Source organism: Dermacentor albipictus, unplaced genomic scaffold (assembly GCF_038994185.2).
Source record: "Dermacentor albipictus isolate Rhodes 1998 colony unplaced genomic scaffold, USDA_Dalb.pri_finalv2 scaffold_13, whole genome shotgun sequence".
NCBI lineage: Eukaryota > Metazoa > Arthropoda > Arachnida > Ixodida > Ixodidae > Dermacentor > Dermacentor albipictus.
Genome location: NW_027225567.1, coordinates 2,664,938 through 2,687,189, shown reverse-complemented (window position 1 = coordinate 2,687,189; position 22,252 = coordinate 2,664,938). Strand labels below are relative to the sequence as shown.

The 22,252-nt window shown below is 43.9% G+C and overlaps 2 protein-coding genes across 3 annotated transcripts in view; one reads left to right on the top strand and one right to left on the bottom strand.

Annotated features, from left to right (window-relative positions):
* The window catches only part of LOC135917816 (kinetochore protein NDC80 homolog), a 60,471-nt gene extending 55,390 nt beyond the window's left edge, over positions 1-5,081 (bottom strand). The window contains exons 1-3 of the mRNA XM_065451417.1: positions 4,498-5,081; positions 2,233-2,356; positions 1,139-1,225 (exon numbers count right to left, since the gene is read on the bottom strand). Of these exons, the coding sequence (XP_065307489.1) occupies positions 1,139-1,225; positions 2,233-2,356; positions 4,498-4,628 (342 nt within the window). The 5' untranslated portion in view covers positions 4,629-5,081. The remainder of the gene's footprint in view (positions 1-1,138; positions 1,226-2,232; positions 2,357-4,497) is intronic.
* Positions 5,082-6,857: 1,776 nt separating this feature from the next.
* Hs2st (Heparan sulfate 2-O-sulfotransferase) overlaps positions 6,858-22,252 on the top strand; it is a 77,494-nt gene continuing 62,099 nt past the window's right edge. Inside the window, exons 1-3 of one of the 2 annotated variants that reach the window (XM_065451400.2) lie at positions 6,858-7,250; positions 10,928-11,199; positions 21,473-21,558. In XM_065451400.2, coding sequence (XP_065307472.1) covers positions 7,106-7,250; positions 10,928-11,199; positions 21,473-21,558 — 503 coding nt within the window. In that variant the 5' untranslated portion in view covers positions 6,858-7,105. The remainder of the gene's footprint in view (positions 7,251-10,927; positions 11,200-21,472; positions 21,559-22,252) is intronic. The other variant, XM_065451399.2, reaches the window with a different exon arrangement.

Below are 22,252 nucleotides of genomic sequence, written 5' to 3'. Positions count from 1 at the left end.
ATGCAATAACGTGAAGCAACAGGTCAGACGGCCCACATGAACCCATGCAAAATCAGCCTGCACATTTCACCCACTCCAGCTTCTCTCATTGTGCCAGCGTTTCACAAATAATATTTTAGGCTTTCCTGACCTCTCACTGCAATGCAAGGTTGCATCTTGCATCACTGCCTCTTCCATAAAATTTATAACAGTAATACAAGCCTAAAACAAACACTATTTAGTTCCCTAGCTTCACCTTGCCAAGAGTCGAGTGGTGGCGAGATGCTTAACAAAACATTGCTGCACTTCATTCGTAACAAGATCCAGCTTTGAATGGGAACACCTGCAGTCCTCTATTGTCTCCATCATAGATTTCATTGTTCAGATGATTGCTACATGGTAACCTGTTGTAACTCTGTTCCACTCCTATTTAAGACTGAAAGACATTGAGAGTAAAATGAAGCGAGATCAATGTGCGTGGACGAAATAGTTCCTGATGATCTTTTTATTATTATTATTTTTTTATATATATATATATTTCAAGCGAGCGTTATACATGAAAAAGCGCCAATGTATCTTTTGAAGCATGAGTGGGTCACTGAAACATTTAAAGGCATTTTTCTTTTAGATACACGACTAAGTGGAAGTGGCTTGTCTGTAATACAATGTTTTATTGGTTTCGTTGCTCCATGTCGCTATTAGAAAAACGCAAGCAAACAAATGGTGCAAACAAGCCCAGTGTGCTCAAGTTATGCAAAAACAAAAGAGGTAAGCCTGACACAATGCGTGAAATGTCAAGAGATTGATGGGTAAACACAACATCTTGCCCTATATCATTCTTGGAACATTAAAAATTGCTTAAAGTGCATTCATACATTGTGTGCCACATAGTTCAATCATGCTACATTGCTTTGGTTACTCCAATTCCACCAAAACCAACTTTTCATTTAGGATCACTTACTTTTTAAAATTGCTGAAGAATTCCTTTTGGTGCTATTCAAAAACCAAAATTAAAAGAGAATACAGCCACTTTCTTTTTACCCCTCATTATCCCTACGTCAGCATGGTAAATCCACTTCAGGTTAAGATGAACAGAAGGCAGCGTTCACGATACTGCATGCAAGAGCAGCTTGTTCCTGATGAAGTAGGAAGCACTCACTGTGATGACATTTTCAAATTCCTTGGCCGACATTCTCATCAACCTCTCGGGAGTAGTGTAGTGTGGGTATCTCCGCTCCTTGAGAAACTGCCACAAGAAAATGAGTACAAATGCAAAATTAGGCACTGGCCAGAAAGTTCCATTCACAAGAACACATTAAAAGGGTTACAGATATTGGTGACAGTGGCTCCTTTCAGGTTAAATCACTTGAGCCCCCAAACTCATGTTTAGGGGAACACCTTCTAACTGGTTCTAAGGCACTGTGCAAGCAACAATCCCACACAAGGTCCAAGAAGAATTTTGGGGAAACATGGAGCAATGGCTGAATGACACTTACCTCGCACTACATAGAGCACGTTTATTAAAGCAACTGTTTTCTTTGGCTCTTCCTCAATCATAGTCACCCGATCATAGTCCACAGGTATTTAATGCAAAACCCAAACATACTGACTAAATGTTTACTTTTGAGGAGAAAGATGTGAAATATCACAAAGAAATGGACTATTATTTTCTCAGAGGCCATTGTAGTATTAGTAGGAAAATTCCGTCACTACTAAATCACACTTGTTTAATTGCTTCCCTTGCTATGCTCCTGTATGAAAACATTGTTACAGTCATTTCAAAGCCACAAGTGACCTTGAAAGAGTGCTAATGTTATTGTCTGCAGATACGGTTATGTACAGCGTTAAAATTTGACACTTAGATCTGTACAACTGTAGTCTGAAAAATACAATAATTCTATTTGTATACTCTTTCCATAGAGGTAGATAAGACGTCATCAATTAAAGAAATTAAATGCAGAAATAGACATGCAACCACCGTGGCCCCCATTCGATGCCGCAGACTCATGCTTAGTAGTGCAATGCCATAGCTGCTAAACCACCACGGTGGGTGTAAGACGTCATCAATGAAAGTTACCCACTGGTAAAGCTCGCAGTAATCCCTTGCAATGTTCAGACCTGCAAGCTCCTATAGTTTATTGCATTTGGACTGCAGAAATTCTAAGCAGGACAGCCCATGTGGTAGCAAACATTAATGCAGCCTCCAAAATGGAATGTGTAAGATGCACGCTAACAGGAGCATTGTAGACTCACCCTGTGCAATTTGTCCACACATTCAGAAAGGTAGGCCTTGTCATTGAAGTCCCTCTGGTCTTGCAGGTTCACAGGTCTCTGTGCAATAAGGCTCAAACGGTCCATCTGAGACAGGCTGTACGAGCTAACCCACAAAGCAACAGATTAGGCACAGTTCACTGAATACCATTTTTTTTTGTGTATGCCACAAGTAGATAGAATAAATGACTAAGCTGTGTGCTCTTATGCTGACAGTCTACTCGAATTTTCGGGCACTGCTTTCCCCAATCCATTACACATTTCCACAGTCCTCCAACTACTTCATAGCTATTGTACTGCCATAAAACTCTGCCTTATTATAGCTGCATTTCTTTTACCCTAGGCTTTAAGTGCATCATTTTCTCCACTGAAGGTACAGTGCATTGGAAACATGCATGCACATATGGTTTCCGCACAGAGTGCAAGGCTGCATGCTTGCCCTTCTGCGATAGTGTTGCTTACATTTCTTTTTATGCTTGTTTTCTCACCCTGCCACCACAATGCCATTCTTACTTATGTATCGTTTATGGTGGCTAGCGCCGGTGCTGATCAAGCAGATAAATTCCTAGCTCTTGGCCACACTTTCTTGTAAATCAAATTACGCTTAGGGACAGGCAGCTTTTCGACAGTGGAAGCAATAGGAAAGCAATGCAAGGCAGGAAATGGAGCATGTACCAACCATACCCCATTGTAAAGAACGGTCCACTTTTAAGAGAACATTTGTGTGCAGAGCATGTTCAGATCTTCCTCCTTCACAAGAGTGCAATTGCCTAGATTTACAGCAGGTAACTTGTGGTTGGTAGCGCCGACTACTTTCAACACACCTCTGCAGTGCCCCGACATTGCCTCCACAGCCACGTGCCACTAGGGCACCAGAAAAGCGAGAGCCGACAATTTGAGCGTCCCCTTTAATAATGGACCACACTGTAAAAGTGGCAACGATGCTGGCCACCTCAACTGTACGGGTAGGTGGGGATGGCCATGTGGCAGTAGGGTCAGGAAACAAAGCTAAAACAAAATGTAAGCAAAATTATTGCAGTAAGGCGAGCAGCCTCGCTCTGCATGGACGCCCTTTATGGGCACATGTTTACCAACGATGAATGGCCAACAGTATGCACTATACTTTGAGTTGTGGAGCAAAAAACACTCGGTGTACTCTGACAATTCTGGTACAGTAAACTAGTCAGTTCACTAACCTCTGGAGGAATAACACCTCCTGGTATTCAAAGTTGCTGAGATTATATGGAACAAATGGGTGAAATATGGAACAAATGGGTGAAAAAGAAATGTTGAGAAGCTTTAAAGGAAACAAAAAAGAAGCTTTATTACACCAGTATGAATTAACAAGAGCATTATTACTTACAGCGTGCACTAAAAACCGTGTTTTTAGTGCGCACTGTAAGTAATAATGCAGATGTATACCAGCTCGCCCAGCTAGTTACCGTATTAACAAGAGCAGACGCGTTTGCAACAGACTTGGCACTCTTTACCAAAACAAAATTTTTAGTTCATTGACATATTTAGGTTTTTCTTTATCTTTTCTTTATTTCTTAATCTTCTTTACCTGCAGTGCAGCCTTATCGGCTTGCATTAAAAGTTGATTCATTCCAATTCCCATGGAAGTGGAATTTCTAACAACTTCGCTTTCAAAACCTTATCAGGTTTCAAGCGAGAAAGACATCAGCATCCGTAGGCGAAAGGCACAGGAGTGCACTACTAAACACTGCAGTGCAGGCAATCCGAGCAGTGTCTGAATATTGACTTTCCTGTGAAATGGCTTAGTTGGGACAGGCATAGCATTTTCTACTTCACATTTCTGTTTTGACATTACTTTGCCGAGGATGATAGCTGCGAATTGCAGATAGAGGTGTAAAAGGTAAAGGAAGTGGGGATGGGGGCGTGACTGGTCACCACCTAGGTTTGATAACTTTTCGTACAGAAGCTATCGCAGCGGTATGAGTTAAGGACTGACTGCAGCACTAACTCAGGAACGAACTCGCGTTTCAAAGGCAGTGGAGTTCACAACTGTACAATGCAGTCCAGGAAATTCAGACAGCGTCTGAACAAATTGACTTTCAAGTGTAGCGCCCAGTACTTCCACCCCTGACTCGTGCAACTCTACGCGTCCTCGGACCGATGCACACTCGAGGTGTGCGTATTCAAGCGAAATCATCGAATGCACAGCGTTAACTTAAATTTTTACTATCTGGCCGACAAAGGTGTGGAATGACACGGAAGTTCGCTTACCGTCTGCTAGTAGTACGACCCGTCATCGCTGCACACGTAGAGCTCTGCACATCGACCGAAGAGCTCCGCCGAGGAAAAGTACACGGCGTCACCGAGCTCTTCTTGCGCGAACGCGCTCCCCTGTGTTCCATTTTTGGGTACTTAGACCTTAACTTTAATCAACCTTAATTTATGGTCTGTAAATACAGGCACTGAAAAACAAACACGCACGTCGACTAACTGCTGTCCTGCGGGTTTATGTCAAAGTTGCAAGGATAGCAAACGATACGGCCGACCGTTTAACGTATATCGTGAAAGGAACAGCCGCACGAGCTGCTCGCGCTATTCACGTCAATAGGTCTATTCGATTCAGCCAAGTGCAGTGCACCAATTCACGGTGCACTGCACCTAGACCCTCGATTCCCCGAGGTGCAGCAGTGCACCCTGCACCCCCGTGCTCGATTGAACGGGGTGCAAGGCAAGGTGCCGCTGGTGCCGCCGTGGGGCCGTGGTGCACTGCACCCTTGAACCTTGCAGCGAGTGGTTGCAGCCCGGCACCCCCTGCACTTTTTCGTTCGAAGTGCCGTGCACCTTTTTCTAATGTTCCCGCGCATTTAGGCGTTTGTTAAGGATCACGTGACCCCACGCACTGATGTAACCATAGAGTTTCTCACTACATTACCTAGAGGGAAATCTGGCGCTGCTGCGCTGTGGTATGCATGGGAACATAGACCATACCTATACCATGCGCTGGAGTTTGAGGTATAGTAGCGGCGCGGGAAACGACATCTGGGTCGTACCAGCTTGGGTCGTATTGAGCCCTGGCTATGGCGAAGCACGTTTCTAGGCCGAGTTTTGCGTCGATTCGCACTTTTTTCTGCCCTGTTGCGAGTGCGAAAAGGCTCGTTACTTCTCACAGACCACGCCGACCACGCTGCGAGCTCGCCGCAGCGTATAGTTTAACGAAAACGGACTCTCCGTGTGCCGTGGGACGTAATGCTAGGAGCAGAAGGAATCCGTGACGGCGATCCGGAGAGACCTAGCCCAGCCTCGAAAAGGCGTCACCGTCATTACTTCTGCGTCGTGGGCTGCCATGAATAAGAAGGCCTGAATCCCAACATCAGATTCTACCGTTTTCCTTCAAGGCCTCACGAAGTGGAGCGTCTGGCGCGTTGCATAGCTGCAATTCGTCGCGCTGAGTGAGCGAAACTTCGCGCCATGCTGACTGCTTCGCCTGTCTTGAAGCGTGCTTGATTATTTGCGTTCTAAATTTTGGTCTTTTGCACCTACAGTCCCGACAGCAGACCGACATAGCAGCAGGCACGGCTGGTAATTCACGATTCGAGACCCGGCCCCAGCGACAATTAACAATTCGACCGACGCGAAGTGGTACGTGAAGTGACCAGTTGTGTGCAAATGAGGACAAATGGTCGGGCTCATTCGATGACAATTCACTACTCTACTACGAGGAGCACAGATTAAGAGAGTTAAATGCGCTAATCCTTGATATCAAGCCAGCACGTTGAGGCAGCGAAGCAAGGCAGTATTGATTGCAACACATCGATATTCGAACGCTTAAAACCTACATCAAGCGAGCAGCGTACGAGCTCGCGCTGCGGCGCGATTCGCACGTACGTGCGAGCTCATATGCATTGCATCAGTTATTACCACTTACTAAAAGGTACAGATGGCCGCTACTACAACGCAGGCATGACTACTTGTTCAGCGGCATGCAGTCAACAAAGATTGCAGGCGGCCCGCCGTTTCGCGGCATGTCGAAAGACCGCTGCCGTCGCGGCGCGTACGATCGTGCGCTCGAGCAGTCGCAGCGCGTACCGTCGTGTGCTCGAGCAGTTCCGTACACATGATGTCTGCTTATCGCTGCTGTGTATTCATTTATGGCAAGCATTTCCTCGCGTTTGTGCGTCTGAATCTTTCAGCTAGCGTGCAAACCTTACCTGAAGTTCCACTTCGTACGCGACTCGCTTCACTTGCGATTGACACCGTGCTAAAACTTCGCCGCCTAATTCTTGAACGGCGTACGCGCATTCGGCACTGCATAATTTCTTGCCTTTACGCAGCGTGCCACCCCTGAAAAAAATCTTCGGCGCCCGATATTCGCTGCAGGCCGTGATACAACACAACCGAAAGTGGCGGGTCCATATTGTAAACGTGCTTTCCGAAGCAGACGACCGAGCTTGGTACGACCCGTTTTAGCACAGAGGGCGCTTTTTAGCACCTTTTTCGCAGCGCTCCCTGGGCAATGTAAGAGCCCCATACCTAGACGGGATCCCTACCTAGACCACTGGGCAGACGCAGCACACCTGGTGTCCTGTTTACAAACCGCCGTTCATCACCATTTGTTCATATATCGCCCACATACAACTGAATTAGCACACCTGTGTTATTACTTTCCATAAAACATGTTTTTTCCTAAGTAAATTATCACTCGTTTGGTGCAAAGATCGTAGATTACTGATGCGGTTCTCCTTTGGAAATGGCGGAAGCGGCTGCGTCAAGACGGCCAACACGGTTTTTGACGCGATACATTTGGCATTTCTTTCTCTATGGCGATGCGTTTAACGGTAGCTTGCCAGGGAAACCAAAACTGTTTTAATAACGCGTGCTCATGCGGCACACACAACTAGCTATGATAGGCCGCATTTTTCAATGGAAAGTCATACTTTGTTTTTGCATCATCGTCTGCTTTGCATCAGTTTTCCTCAGGTTTGAAAACAAGTTGGCACTGCTCGAGTCGTCCCGCCTAAAACTGAGTGAGTTGCTTTGTATCAAATCAAATTTCTGAAACATTAGTATGATAATGTGCTTTAAATGTTGTGGCAATGTCTCACTGAAGTATATTTCGTCACAACTGCCCGGAAGTAACCGTGCGAGCACCACCGCAATCGGTTGCTGTTGATCTGACCACGGGGACCGGCGACGTTTCCGCGGCTTCTGTGCAAATTACGCTTTCAAGAACTACTTTAGCTTTTCCAGGTTCGGGAAAATTTCGCGGAACATGCAAGTGCGTTTGTGTACTGCTCCTAATGTGTTGAGGAAAAATCGAGCTAGTCGTGCTCCCTTTTGTGTACTACATCCTTGCAGCCGGCCCGACTTAAATTTGGGTAGCGCCCGTGAAAGTCGAACCAAGTCGGTCTCGGCCGTTTTGTACAATTGAAATCAGTGCGTGAGTTGGAGAACTGACCATTTCACCTGTCTGATTTCCACACCTTTGTTAAAGCGAAGCATAGAATAGCAGCCACACGAAGAGCTCACTCATGCTGGATGCTTTCTGTCAGCTTTATTTCTCAGTGATAGCTATCATGGGCTTCCTCCTTTGGATGTTGGCGAAATGCGAAAACGGGGTGTGTGCTTAAATAAGACTTGACTTGACCTGACGAAATTAAAGAACCCCGGGTGGTCCAAATTATTGCGGAGTCCGCTACTACTGCGTGCCCCATACTCAGATCTTCGTTTTAGTACGCAAAACCCCACAATTTCATTTCTTTTTTTTTTTATGGGAGGGAGCCCATGTTGCCAGCGGCCGTCTCACGAATGCGTAAGTGTTTTGCCAGAAGATAAAAAAAATAATAGTAAAGATCAGTGGCGTAGCAACAGGGGGGGGGGGGGGTGGGCCCGGGTGCAAGGGGCCAGTGAGGGGGGGGGGGGGTTGTCATATACGTCTGAAGACACCCCTCTTTCCGCCGGCTACACCCGGGGAGGGGGGTGACAGAAGACCTACAGGCCCGGGTTGCCAGACGACCTAGCTACGCCACTGGTAAAGATGTCGCCAAACAGCAGTAACAAGCTACTCCAGCCCACAGATTGCCAGTCGAATGCTTTAACTCTCTGCCACACGAGAAGAATACTACAGCTGGAGAGTGCGGTCGCACCGTCAGGTACTATGATTGGCTAACACCACGTGCAAGACTTGAACACAGAGAGGAGACATAGGAAAAAAACTTTATCACCTCATAACTTAGATGGGAACTGAGAGATGAGAGAACATCATAAGAACACGGTACATTTAAACAATTTAGTTGCCTGTATGTATGGCATTCTATTATTAATTGTTCTGTAGCATATATACACAATACTAACCCAGTGCATGTAATGCACGCCTTACCAATTGACAAACCTTGCTCCAGGCAAGGGATGATGGCAGTGAGGCTTCTAAGCTATCGTCCATAAATTTCCCTGGGAAGTCTTCAGGTGTCGGTGAATGGACAGTCACCTTTCCTTTGCACTTTCAGCAATGCAGCCTCTGCATTGCTGGCGCACAGGTTTTTCACCAACTAAACTGTTTTGGGAAGCCTAATAACTCTCCATGGACACCAGCGCTGCCCAGGGCTCCAGTGACTACATCAGTAGCAGGCCACGAACACTTGCTCTGGAACATAGCCCTGGTCATGGTCATGAACATAGCCTTGGAACGTTAATGGCTGGAGCGCTTCAGCAGGCCATGGACATGAGCATGGCCTCGACTGTCCAGGCATGTTGACTGCTGAGGACCTTGAGTGGCAGGATGATAGTGGTCATTAGAGCCGCCTTTAGTGTCCCAGCATCCATTGTCGCTGTATACCGTACTGCCAGCACCGTGGTGCCAAAATTGTGGGCACGAATCTGGCACCATGTTATGACAAGAGCTTTAAAATCTTCTTTCGTTGAGTATTCAAAGTACCTGGAAATTGAAAACTTCCTTGTGATGTTATGTCCACTTGTTTTCGTAAACCAGGACCAAGGTGAATTTTAATGAACCAGTGGTAAAAGACGAAAGGCAGAATAAGTAACAGGAGGAAGAAAAAGAAAAAGCCATGTCTCTCCACTTCTCTACCACCAGGAAGCACCACTTCGACAAAGAAAGAGGACTCAGACTTCCTGTTCTTGAAAGGAGATCGCTTGCGCTGATACTGCCCAAAACGGTGCAAAACTAACTGCCCATGATGTTGCACCAGCTATCCTATTATTGCTTCGCTCTATGGGCAAAACTACTTGGAACATTATTAAATATCAATGCATATCAACCCGCCCAGCTTCCGACACTTCTGAATGCAATTGACATTGACAGAGTGCAGTTTTATTCCTATAATCAAAGTAGTGCAAGATATTTCATTTTTTCCTCATCAGATGCTCCGATACATTAAGGGGGGATGCGGGGCTAAAATATAAATTTTTGCCAAGAAAGAAACCATTTTCTATTTTTGTCTATTTTGGGATGTAAGACGTGTAAAAAACTCACCAAGTTTGGTTGCATTCTGCACCGTAGAAAAAAAGAAAATGAATTCGCTTTCTCATGATGGTGCCGCGCGATTGCTGTTGGGAGCGCGCCCATGAAAGTTGTATTCAAGACACGGCCATGTAACGAACCGAATGCAGAGTGGGTGCCCACATTAGAAAGTTTGTTTTTCGTCAATTATAATCATGGGAAACCTTTCATAGAGACTGTGGCAGATCGCAAAGTATTAAGACACAATTCTGGCTGCGGCGCCCTTGTCTGCGAGCACAGACAAGGGCGCTGGACTACTTTAAAGCTGAAAAAAGCAAAGACAATTTAGAAAAAAGCAAGACAAAAGCAATTGCCACAGAGCAGGTTCAAATTGAAGAGGAGGGAATTGAAGTGCAGGGCCCTTTGATTAATTATTTTCGATCTTAAAATAAAATAGCGGGTTCTGAAATCTTTGAGCTAATTTTTCCTAGTTTGCCTGTTTTGGCTAACAGCACCTTTAGGAAATCTAACTCCCAGACTGCTTTGTAAAAATCTGCTTTTGAAGTAGCTTCTAAACTTAAATTTTGTCAAGAGCAAGATGAGGTGCTTTTTATATTTATAAATTTTTATTAGCACAAACAGTTTTTACATGTCTGAAATGTAATGATAATGAAAAAAATTGATTTGAGCCTCAAAGTGATGACGTCACAGAAACAATAAAAAACATGCAACTGGCCTTATCCTGCACTCTGATCCCCTAGAAGGTATCTTAACAAAAATGATTGGTGTGTTTTCATTATTTCTAAAGAGATAGCTTTCCTAAGGTGACAAGCCTAATTGGTCTGCATGACAGCCACAAGTTTTCTATTTGTTGCATATTAATGAAATTTAGAGGATATGCTCAAAAGAAGATGCATAAAGTTATGAATTTTCATAACTATCTGTAAGCAATAGCTCAAAAGCTAATTTTCGGTCCTGCATTGCCCCTTAAAGTAACTAGCCACCTTGCCTGTGACTAACACAAGTCAGGCACCTGCTCCTGCAGTGCATGTAGTGTTCTGGTTACATTTTTTCTCGAGTTAGTATTGTGTATATCTAGTGTGTGATTTTTGAATGGAGCACATACTGATGGAAATGATAAGATTAACAGGAAATCATGTTTTACGGTTGTCTTTTGGGTCGTTATGCAAAAGATTGCTTAACTGTTACCGGTCTCATATGTATTTACATTTTTACTCTGTACAGCGGACACGGTTGGTAGGCTACAGCTGTTTTACCTCAATGAGCGGCTGCATGACTTCCCACCTGTGCAAGAGAGCCGCACTGATGCACCCTTGGATGACTTTGGGCTACCTGAGAAAACAATGGACAATCTTGTCATTTTGTACAACCGGGTTCCCAAGACTGGCAGCACCAGCTTTATGGGTGTTGCATATGATTTGTGTACTACCAACAAGTTTCATGTGCTCCACTTGAACACATCCAAGAACATGCATGTCATGTCACTCCCAGATCAGGTAAGAATGCAGTGTGCTGAGCAGTTTCATTGTGGTATATGATGTGTGAGCATTGGGCAGAACTCATGCGCCTATTTTAAGGGGGGTGTTTAACAGGCTTGACAACTCCGAATGGATAACTGCAGCATGTAGAGCAAATAGCTACATAGTGCCTGCCAAACATGGTAGCGTTGTATGTTACAGGGAACCTACAAAAATAATTTAGGCTCCCTCTAACGTTGGCCCTAGTCTCTTTGACTATACCTAAGGGGGTGTAAGCTGCATATTTGTGACATTCGAATCCTCCAAGTACAGTGTAGACATTAAATAAATGAACAGTGCTGTGTTCCCCATGGTAATGCGGGCTATCCTCAAGAGCTGCCCTTGCCTGCTCCTAAGCTTACGTACTGTGTGACACCTGTGGTTAAAGGGATGTTCCACATCCACCATCTTATCCATTAGTAGCACTGACTGATACTCCCAGGGCTAATCTTGTGTGCATACACAAATACCCAAGAAAATGGATGGCAGGATGGCCGCAACAGTAGCTTGATTCGTAGAAGTGCTGCTCGTATAATGCGGAGGATGTCGGTTCTCTCCCCGTCTGCAGCAAGTAATCTTTTCTTTCACTTTCATTTCCCTTTACGTTGCTATTTCTACATTTCAATTAAGCATCTCAATCAATTTAACCTGGGATTCCTCAAGCTTCATTGGACGTTTCTTCATATAGTTGTGACTATTAAAAAAAAAATCGAGCCCCCCTCATACCCCTTATTTTACAGCATGGTGTCATGTACCTAGTAGTTCCTCGTCGCAGATATGCAATTAAGCATCTCAATCAATTTAACCTGGGCTTCCTCAGGCTTCATTGGATGTTTCTTCATATAGTTGTGAGTATTAAAAAGAAAATCGAGCCCCCTCATACCCCTTATTTTACAGCATGGTGTCATGTACAGTGCTCACGGAATGAAATGCGACAGCGAGTGTTTGGTAGAACCCAGCATATGTGCAGAGAACTCGAGAGTACCATGTCATGTCGCTATGAATCTGGTCACTAAAGGTGACTCTGACTCCGCTCTAAGTGTACACACCAAAGTTACGTCGATGTGACACGAACTGCAGCCGGTGGAAACGAAAGTATGGGCATTAGTTAGCCCTAAATTGATGCGTTTCATTCCGTGAGCACTGTACCTAGTAGTTCCTCGTCGCAGATATGCGTGCCTATCCAAAGGGAGTGTGCATCACTGCCAGCACACTTCATACAGAAAGAGAGATTAAGTGCAGTTGTGGTATGCAAGCTACTCTGTGCATCTGCCACATGTTAGAAGCAGCCATTTTTGCACTAAATTTTAGCTGCGATTTCTTCAGTGCAGCAGTGCGAAACACTTCTATTGATGCGAAAGCATTAATGTCCAACTGAATGCCGCTGAGTGGTCCTTCAAGTTATGAACTCCTCGCGGGCAAACAAGCACGTTGAGATGCTTGGCCAACGCCTCCTAGATAGCACAAGGCTGGTGCATTTCGATCCCTGACATCATGCTACCTTGCCTGACTGCCATGTAATCTAATGGGGAGGCTCTCGAGTAAGCCGTGGTGTCCAATTCAGCGAAAAATCTGGCATCCGTAACACCAAAACAGCACCTAAATTCTTATTGGCTGCAACACCATGCCACGTGTGCACCTCAACAGAGCAGAGCGGGCAAAAGGGAACACCTGCTGGCATAGGCGCAGACTACAAGGGAGCTCCGGGGCCCGAGCCCCCGTCGGAGTTTTTCGGGGGGGGGAGGTGCTGGGTTCGCCTCAGCGATGCCAAAGCCTACTCCCCCCTCCCCCACCTCACTATGTCATTGCTATAGTTTTGTCAGCCACATCATTTGAGGCTTATTTTGACTTAACTCAACCTTTTCACTTAAAATTTTATTGCGGATAATAGCTTACTGCATCATTGTTGGCGCGGATGTGCACGGCTTTTAATTCTTACTTTCACTTTATTTCTGCTAATCCTGACAATAAGAGGACAAGCGCACTAGAAGCACTAGCAGCGGCTGCCTCATCCGTATTTTTTCACTTCAACATGCATTGTTTGAAATTTACACTGTAAACACCACGAACATACACAGTATATTTAAACATACACTTAGGACAAATCTTATTATACTTTTTGAATAAAAGGAGGTAGCCAATTAAGTTATTCCTAATGGTATGGATAGCCTATGCCTAGAAAACGAATATGTTGTTGTATGTTCACCTCGTTTCAAATTGCTTTGCACACTTTTTTGACCCTGAAAAAAACCTGCGGACTTCAGTGACCCCGTCAGCAGAGTCTTTTATCAACGGTGTGTGAAATGCACGTGAATGATATGTGTCTCAGTATTGCTTCTCTTTCCATTAAGCAATGCTAATGACTGATGGAAAAAAAAAAGCTTCTCAGAATTTGCAACATTTATTAGGAATTAAAACATCACCACTTGCACACAGAGGTCATAAATATATGCATGATGTCCCAGTGAACTATCATGCACTTAATTAAAGAAAAAAGAGCAATTGCATTACCTGAAGAAAGCCTAGTGCATTTTGTATCTGGTACAGTTGAGTACCTGGCAGTAATTTTTCATTACTGAGATTTAATCAGGCAATTGTAAATAACTTTCTAACTCGAAACGTAATATCCTAATTATCAAAGTGTTAGTGAGACATTTGTAGGCACAGCCAAGGGACATCTAATTGTGGTATTTTCAGCGACATACTTATTAGGTACTAATTTTTTCCAACCATAACTAAACCCTGCGAAATATGAAAAATACCATGTGACTGTGCTTCCACCCGCATTATAAAGCATTGCCCTCGAACATGCTCCCTCTGAGTTAGCCAGTTTAATAAAGGAAATAAAGAAAAACATTGTGATCGAGCTACTGCCTTATCTGCCGCACCCAGGCCTAAGTAACACGGCGCGTTTGGCGTTAGTTAAAAACAAGCTGTGATAGCTGTTGTCTAAGCATAGATATAGTGGACGAATGTTTATTATTTTTTTTTTTGCCACAAAACCTATCGCCACAAAAGTGAATTCACAACTTCACTGCAAATGTTCAAAGGTGTGTTTTGTTTCTTCCCAGTTGCCATGTCTTTCTCTAATGAGTAGAAGGTAAAAATGATCCTTGCCTTAGAGCTGCACATTACAACAAGAGGAAGGCTGCAGCTATATATCACTTATGGAAATGTGGCGGTAAACTAAACGCAACGACTATCATCAGAAATGATGAAAACCTTATACAAACCGGCAGCTTCAAAAAACAACGGCATAGGACTCCATCTTTGAGTCCTAGCCTATGCACGGATGCTCTGGCATTCATAACCTCAAACCCTCATGCTGTGTGCGAGACGTGGCCGCCCAGGTATCAATTTCCAAGTCATCAGTTTGGAGGATTCTAAACGATGGCCTTTCACCCGTACCACCTTAACCAGCACCAATGCTTGGAAGATAAGGATCTGTAGAATCGTGTAGCTTTTTCAAATTGGGTCCTCACAAAAGCCGATGAGTCACCAGACTCTTTGAGCAACATCATGTGCACAGATGAAGCCGATTTTCAGAGAAATGCCGAGATAAATTTGCATAATGCATACTATTGGAGTGATTACAATGCATACTGGGTAAAGCGCAATCGGCTCCAGTACGAGTAGTCATCCAACATGGGGTGTGGAATTTACGCCGATGCTGTAATCGCTCACATCTTCTTCGATCACACACTGACCGGACAGCGTTACGTGGACGAAATCCTTGAAGGAGTGGTGGATGATTTTCTCAGCAAAGTCCCGCTCTCACGTCTTCCGCTTCTGTTGTATCAGCAAGGTGGGGCACCCGCACACAGCAGCAGCCGAGCATGAAACTGGCTGTATGCGACTTTTCATGCGCAGTAGATTGGAAGGCACGGGCCTGTAAATTAGCCGGCTAGGTCACCTGACCTCTCTCCACTCGATTTCTTTCTTTGGGGTGAAAGATCGTGCTTACATGATTGAGACGTATGTGAGATTAGCTCAAGAGAAGGATAACGGATGTCTACCGTAGAATTCGAGCGTCGGTCATCAAGAAAGCCACTGAAAATGTAAAAAAGCAGATTCGGTACTGCGTAGCTTCAGAGGGAGACCCATTCGAACACATCCTCTAGGCAGCAGCTGGTGTTCAACGATGCTTACGAATTCATAGGTAATTAGGCCACTCTGAAATCTGGTGTATTATTTTTGTTTGTCTTTCGTGCAGGCATCCCGATTGCCAGTTTGCCTCATTTAGAAGTAGTTATTTACGTTCTTGAATGCATCGGTTTTGCCTTTTCTCAACACATGGGTCGCTTCCTGGTATGTTTATTTCGATTTTATTTTATGCCACGAACCTGTTTTCCCAGCACGTATACACACTCACAACAACTAAAACCGTCGCCTTAATTTGGCTTTGGTCCGAAGCAAGTTTCTGGCGGGAAATATAACTGCGTGCGCACTCTGACGATGCAGTGCGAGCAAAGCCTGGATTTTTAAACATGCTATGCCTGTTACATTGCTTTTCCCATTTTGTGCATGGTCAGAGCGGCGCTTCGGCTGCATTATCAAAAGGCTTTTGTTATCAGTGTGATCAGTTGGCCTTGAGAGACGGATAATAAGAATGTCGTAGAGAGGCAGGAATAGCTAGCTGCAAAGGTGCGAAACCTACTGTTGGAGCTCCTTCCGTACCATTATCAAGGTGATACGCTGTCTCTTTGGGTTTGCGACAGGCAATGCACTTGCTTTCAGTCATGTAGCTTATTTGAGGGCACTGCTTTATGATGCGGGTGGGAGTGTAGTCACGTGATATTTTTCATATTTCATGAGGTTTGCCAGCCGGAAAAAATTGCACACAATTAGTATGTCGCTGAAAACAGCAGTTATATGCCATCTGGGGGTGCCTACAAGTGCCTCATTGACACTTTGATAATTAGGACAGTACTTCTTGAATTACACAATTAATTGCAATTGCCGAATTAAATTTCAGGAACGAAAGAATTACTGGCGGCTACTCCACTGTACTGGAAACAGTATGCACTAGATTTTCTTTGAGTAATGCAACTGCTCTTTTTTTAAGTCTTGGTGCTTGATAGTTGGGGCACCCTGTATAATTCACTCAGTAACCGAAATGAAGCCAAGCCAGATTCACTCGAAATCAGAATCAACAGCAGTCATGCGCAGGAGTGCTTATACTCGGACTCACTGAAAAAGAAAAGAGAGACAGAGAGAGAGACTGTAGTTTCTCCGGAGGAGCGAAGCAGTATGAGTGATAACGAAGTATACGACAGTTACATGGTGTAGTTTCTCCGGAGGAGCGAAGCAGTACGAGTGATAACGAAGTATGCAACAGTTACGCAAATGTAGATCACACTACCGAGAGGGGATGCCAGATTCTTGGTGGTAGAAGAGGTCTCGGGCTGTCTTGTAAAAGCCTTATATAAAGGTCTTGTAAACCTTTATATACGGCCGTCACTTCAGCAAAACAATTCTTCGAGGTCACACGAAGTTTCCTCAAGTGCAAGAAATATATACATAGGGTTTGGAAAGCTGGTCGTGCTTAATTAATGCTTTTGCAGTCACAACTCATAAGAAGTGCTTAGGTGTCCTCGGTTTATTTATTGTTCTTTGCAGAGTAGCTATTGTAGAAACTGGCTGCTACAGGAAGGGGTCAGTTCATGTAGCAGGCAACAAGATAAAAACAAGAAGATAAAATGTGACTTGGTGACAATGCGCTTTACAGAGCAGATGCGCTAGTGCTAATTCTGTCGTGTAATATTGCTTAGATGCTGTAATCATGACTGTAGGTGCTGTGTTGGTTGGGGTCGGGCATGAAATAGATGGTAGCTGGCCTATGCTGTTGTCCAACTCATCCACGCTGAGGAATTTGTTGAAGGGAAGGACTTGTTCTCATCGAGAATGAGGAATATGTGGTTTATTTACAGTATCTACATGAGAATGTTACGGTTCATCAGTCTAGCACAACTGAAAGAGGAATGCACACTCAGCAGCCGTGCAACAGCTGCTTATAAACACTCTGTCCTCCCTAGATCCCTAGGTGAGGGAAAACGGCTGTTCACCGTCGACCAATTCAGAGCGTCCATAGTCATCGTAGCCGACCTGCCTTTGACAGGGGAGGGTTTACACACTCACTTCCACACAGGTTTCACTGACCTCGCCGAGGTGAGAGGGTTCTCGCAGACAAGGGTCCTGCCCTGAGCAGGCGCCTCTTGATCCCAGTGTTGACTCCGCAGACAGTGGCCGCCACGTCTGTCCATTGACTGACGACTTCTAAGAAACGTGAGACGGTGCCACAAAACTTCTTATTCCAGGAGTTCCACCACTTCAAGCAAGCCATGACGGTGACGGCGAATCCACTAACAATGCCTGGTCCGCCGACTGCGTGTATACATCCCGGCGCTGTTCGGTTGGGGATTGTTGTATTGTCGTCCTTACAAAACGAATCGCTGCCATAGACATGGCAGCGCCGTTCGCCTGTTGGCTCGGCGTATTGTTGTTTTCACAGAGTGAGTCATTGCAGCGGGCCAGGCAGGCTTGGTTCGTCGCTTCTCCTCTAGTTCGCCAGCCCCCGCAGGCCATTCGTAACAGTGCTTAATAACGCAGTATTGCTGCAATATCTGCTTTCTTTGAGTTCATTTTGCGTCCTGTCCCATTGCAATAACTGTAGTGTTCGCCAGCATTAATCTTCAATGGCATGTATATGTTGTAACAGGAAATTTTGGATCCAGGGAACAAGACATGTTGGAAATGCTTTAACTCCGAGTTTATGCCACCCAAGAAAAGCAATGGGTTGTTTTAAATGTCGGCTAACATGAACTCATAGAAAATTGGGAATGTGCATGGTACAGCTAGATCATACCTTAAGGGAGGGACTTTGGTTCCTAGAACACTAAAGTCAGAAACATGACATGTGTTCAGTTATATGAATCTATCTTTTCGTTAATAAAAAGCATCCTTTGAGAAGTTTGCAATTTTTAGGCGCTAAGAGGGTGATTGACAACTAGACTCAGGTAATGTACAGACTTGTCCACTCTTAGAGGGAACACTCTAACAAGTGACTGTGCTTTGCGAACTATCAATACAGCCAGTGCAGCTGCACAATGAAGCAAACCAGGGCCGATGCAGTGATTCCTGGAGGCAAGGCTTCATGTCATCTGCTACATTGTTGGTGTTTGGGCATGCCAATGATATGTTACATCGAAGCGAACTTCACTTTCAGTAGCCTGCCGCTGTTGTGGGGATGCCAGCCCAACGTTTGTGTACCATCGTAAAAGGCCAGCGGTTTCACTGCATTGAGCCCAGTGAACTGCATATATGCCAGCAAAATTTTCTGTAACAGAAAAACAGTTTCACTTCTCTCGTTATACCTAGAAGTTCACAAAAGGTACCAAATAATTTTCTTTCAAGAGAGAACACTTTGCTGGAATCTATGTAGTTAATTTAGTTCAGGGCGAGGAATACAATGCCCACTTAAGTGTAACACAAAAACACAAAGCTGACTTTGCAGAAACGACCCTGCCCCTGTAGCACTTCTGCAAGCAAAGTTTGATTCATAGTAATGGAGCCTTGATATGCGCCTAAAATGTGGCAGACAGCAAGAAACCACACCTCCAAATATCACTATGTCTAAGCAGGTTTGCTTCAATGTGTGGCCACACTGGCTGCACTCGGCAGAATGCGGCCATAGATTCGCATGTTCATTGCAAGAGTGGACGAGCCTGTGTACTGCATCACAGCATGGCCAGCACCGTGGAAAGTCTGTGTACTTGGCAAGTTCTCATTAGTATTGCGACATTGCGTAGCCTGTCCACTTTGGTCCCCCTCTGGGCATGTGCTACGAGCTTTGAATGTGCTCACTGCAGCCAGATTTTTTTTTTTTCTACTGATAACTTCACCTGAAGTTTTTTTTTCTTAAACAAGAAAGTCGCCTGTTGCAAGAGGACATTGAGAAGATATTTTTTGTTCAGTATGAAGTTAAATAAAAGCTTGTTTTACCATTTGCAGTGAACACTATAGCATGGGTGTGGTATCTGTGAACCAATATTGTTTTAAATGTTCTGGGAGTATGAAGGTGCTCATGTAGCACCAGCATAAAGGGCCCCCTTACCAGGCCCTGTCAGAAATTTTGGATGTAATACTAGGAGTTGTAATAGCCTGTTTAGGAAACATTACTACCAGAATTCTAAAAAAGGGCACAATAAAGGTATGATAAATGGCTGCCTTGTTTTCCTTGATTAATCGAAGTCCTTTTACATTTAATTCTTGTCAACATCTGTGCACTTCACAAAAAGGGAAATGGCCATCCACTTTAAAGTAGCACAATGCTACAAAGGAAAACCTATACAGGTCTCTCTTGCCCCCCACCTCCCCTGGACATTTTTTTTTCGACTGCGAAGTTTCCTTCCTGAAAAATTTATGTGGTTTTGTTTTCGTCGCTTCACACTACTCACAGGTTAATGATTTTTCATGAAACTTCCTTCACCTTGCAGATTTCTACATAACTGATTTGCTTGTGGTTAGTCTGTACAGCTCAGTTGAAATCAAGTAGTGCTTTGCTTTTTTTATGTCACCAGAATTACATTGTACCTATTGTAGTGCTAGGATGTGAAAGGATCCCATTATGAAACTGGTCTGCCAAATATACTGGCAAAAGAAGTTGACAGTCACTTAAGTTACCTTACGTGACTTGAATGCGAAAGCGTAGTGATTTCTCTGAGTTATCATTAGATTGAAACTCTGCCTTAAATTGCCCTAATCCACCTTTCTCTAATTTGTACCAACCTTAATCCTCTTTATTCCACTGTAATCCACTTACATTCATTTTAATCCACCTTAATCCACTTTTGAGTGTGTGCCAAGTCAATTTTGAGAATGGGCCAAGTCAGTTTTGAATGTGGGTGAACTCAACTTTCGAATTTGGCAAAGTCAGTTTTTTTTTAGTATGGGCCACGACATCCATTCACTGTGGGATTTCGCAGTGCAAGCTGCTGTGAGTCCAGTGCCAGGAATGTGACTTCCTCACTTGGTCACATGGGTTTTGGTATCATCGGATGTTAATGCCAGACAGGCGCCGGATTTTCTGCTTCATGGGGCATATAATGCTTTCGCATTAAAAAAACATTTTGAATTGGCCAGCCCAAGTTTCCCAAAGGAATGTCATGTTGTACTTTGGTACTGGCATGGTCTTCTTAGCAGAGGCTTTTTGCTAACGAAACATCTGTCGCCAGCTTTAGGACATTATGGCATTTATGGCACTTGACTACATTAAGGTGGAAAAGATAGCTCAACTTAGTTGTGAAGTCTTGACGCTGTATTTGGATTCAGTAGGGATGTGGGAATATGGATTTACGAAATTAGATAGACTATAAAAGAATTGTGATGGCACTGAATTGAACATTGATGACACGGAACTGAGCATGAATAAACTAGTTTACAAAGAATTTTTAGATAGCTGAATTTAAAAAAAATGAAGCGTAGACCTTTTGGATAGTTTTGCAATTCTGGCTGGTTTCGTAGTTCTGGTCCCGTGATTTGCAATTCAGCAAAGTAATGATGCCTTTCTACTTTAAAAATTCATCTGAATCATCCACATGTTTGTGTAAATTACTTGTCAATGATTTGAAAAATGAATTGAAATAGCTGGCAGTTTCAGTTCCTCAAACAGCAAAATATCCAGTTCACTATTGAATATTACTGAATATTCATCACCTCCAGGCCCCGGGCAAGATAGCCTGGAGAAACCGTGACTGTGGGCATGTCTTTCAGTGATGCTTCTGATACTACCAGTCCCTCTACTTTCTTATAGAATGAACTCAAGTGTTGTCATTATAATGCACGCTGCTGGGCTTGTCCACGTTAAAATCTTGCAAACAGAGACATTTGTCTTCTTTGCTGTCATGTGGTCTGTATGATTGTAATGTTGGTAAATGTCAGTGGTTTTTGGGACCTGTTTTGTAATTAGGTGTTCTATAAAATGCTGATTAGGTCAAGTTGCAGTACAACTTTAGGAGAGATAAAGAGAATAAACTGCATTTCTGGATATGCAGTTTTGGCAATAAGGAGTCTCAAACCATATACGCGCCTGCACAGGGTGGGGTTGTGGAGGGCATCCATGTTGTTCTTCGAAGAACCAAGAAAGTGCCAATTTGGGCATATAGACCATCATAGTTACTTCTGTTGTTCTCATGACAATTGTTTTTTGTGTAATCTGCTTTTTTAACACCTTTGCTTCTTGGTTCTTTTGCAGATTAGGTTTGTGTACAATATTTCCCTGTGGCAGTACATGAAGCCTGCCATTTACCATGGGCACATTGCATTTCTCAACTTTGCAAAGTGAGTGATAGTTCAAGTGATTAACTTGTTGCTATTGCCAGCAACAGCCAATCAGTTCTGAGAAATCGTAAAAGAGAAATTATAAGCATTGCTGATTTAAGTTAGCTTTAATAGTGTTTTTTTTAGGAGAGGGGGAGGGGGGCTCTTTTTGTCACTGTTCTTTTCATAGGTGTTCTGCATATAAGGAATTTAGTTTCCTGAAATTCAATGTTGAAAGATCTCGCAGGATAGAACTATGATGTGGAGCATTTTTTTCTGGTGCACAAAGTTCCACTTCAGCAACAATAGATACACTCATGAATACTCACGCACATGACTTTCTGGATGCCTTATATATAATGGCAACTTTCGTCCATAGCCGGTGGCAGATACATGTCTTCAGAGGAAGTATACAGAATGCATGCAACTTCAGCTGTATTAATGTCTGTAGCCATTGCACAGATCATAAATGGGTCTTTGTGTAATGCCTTCTTTTGGTCGGTCAGTCAGTCAGTTGGTATTTTTTCACAATATGCCACTAGGCAGGAAAAAAAAAAGAGAAAGAAAATCTGTCTATGGATGACTTATGGTTGCAGGCCATATGTTCTAACCACTGCACGTGAGCAGTTTGATTAAAATGGTGCAATAGTAGGAGCAAAGTTTGGTATGTTAGTGGTAGAGCATCATACACATAGTATGCAAGATGTTTTTACTT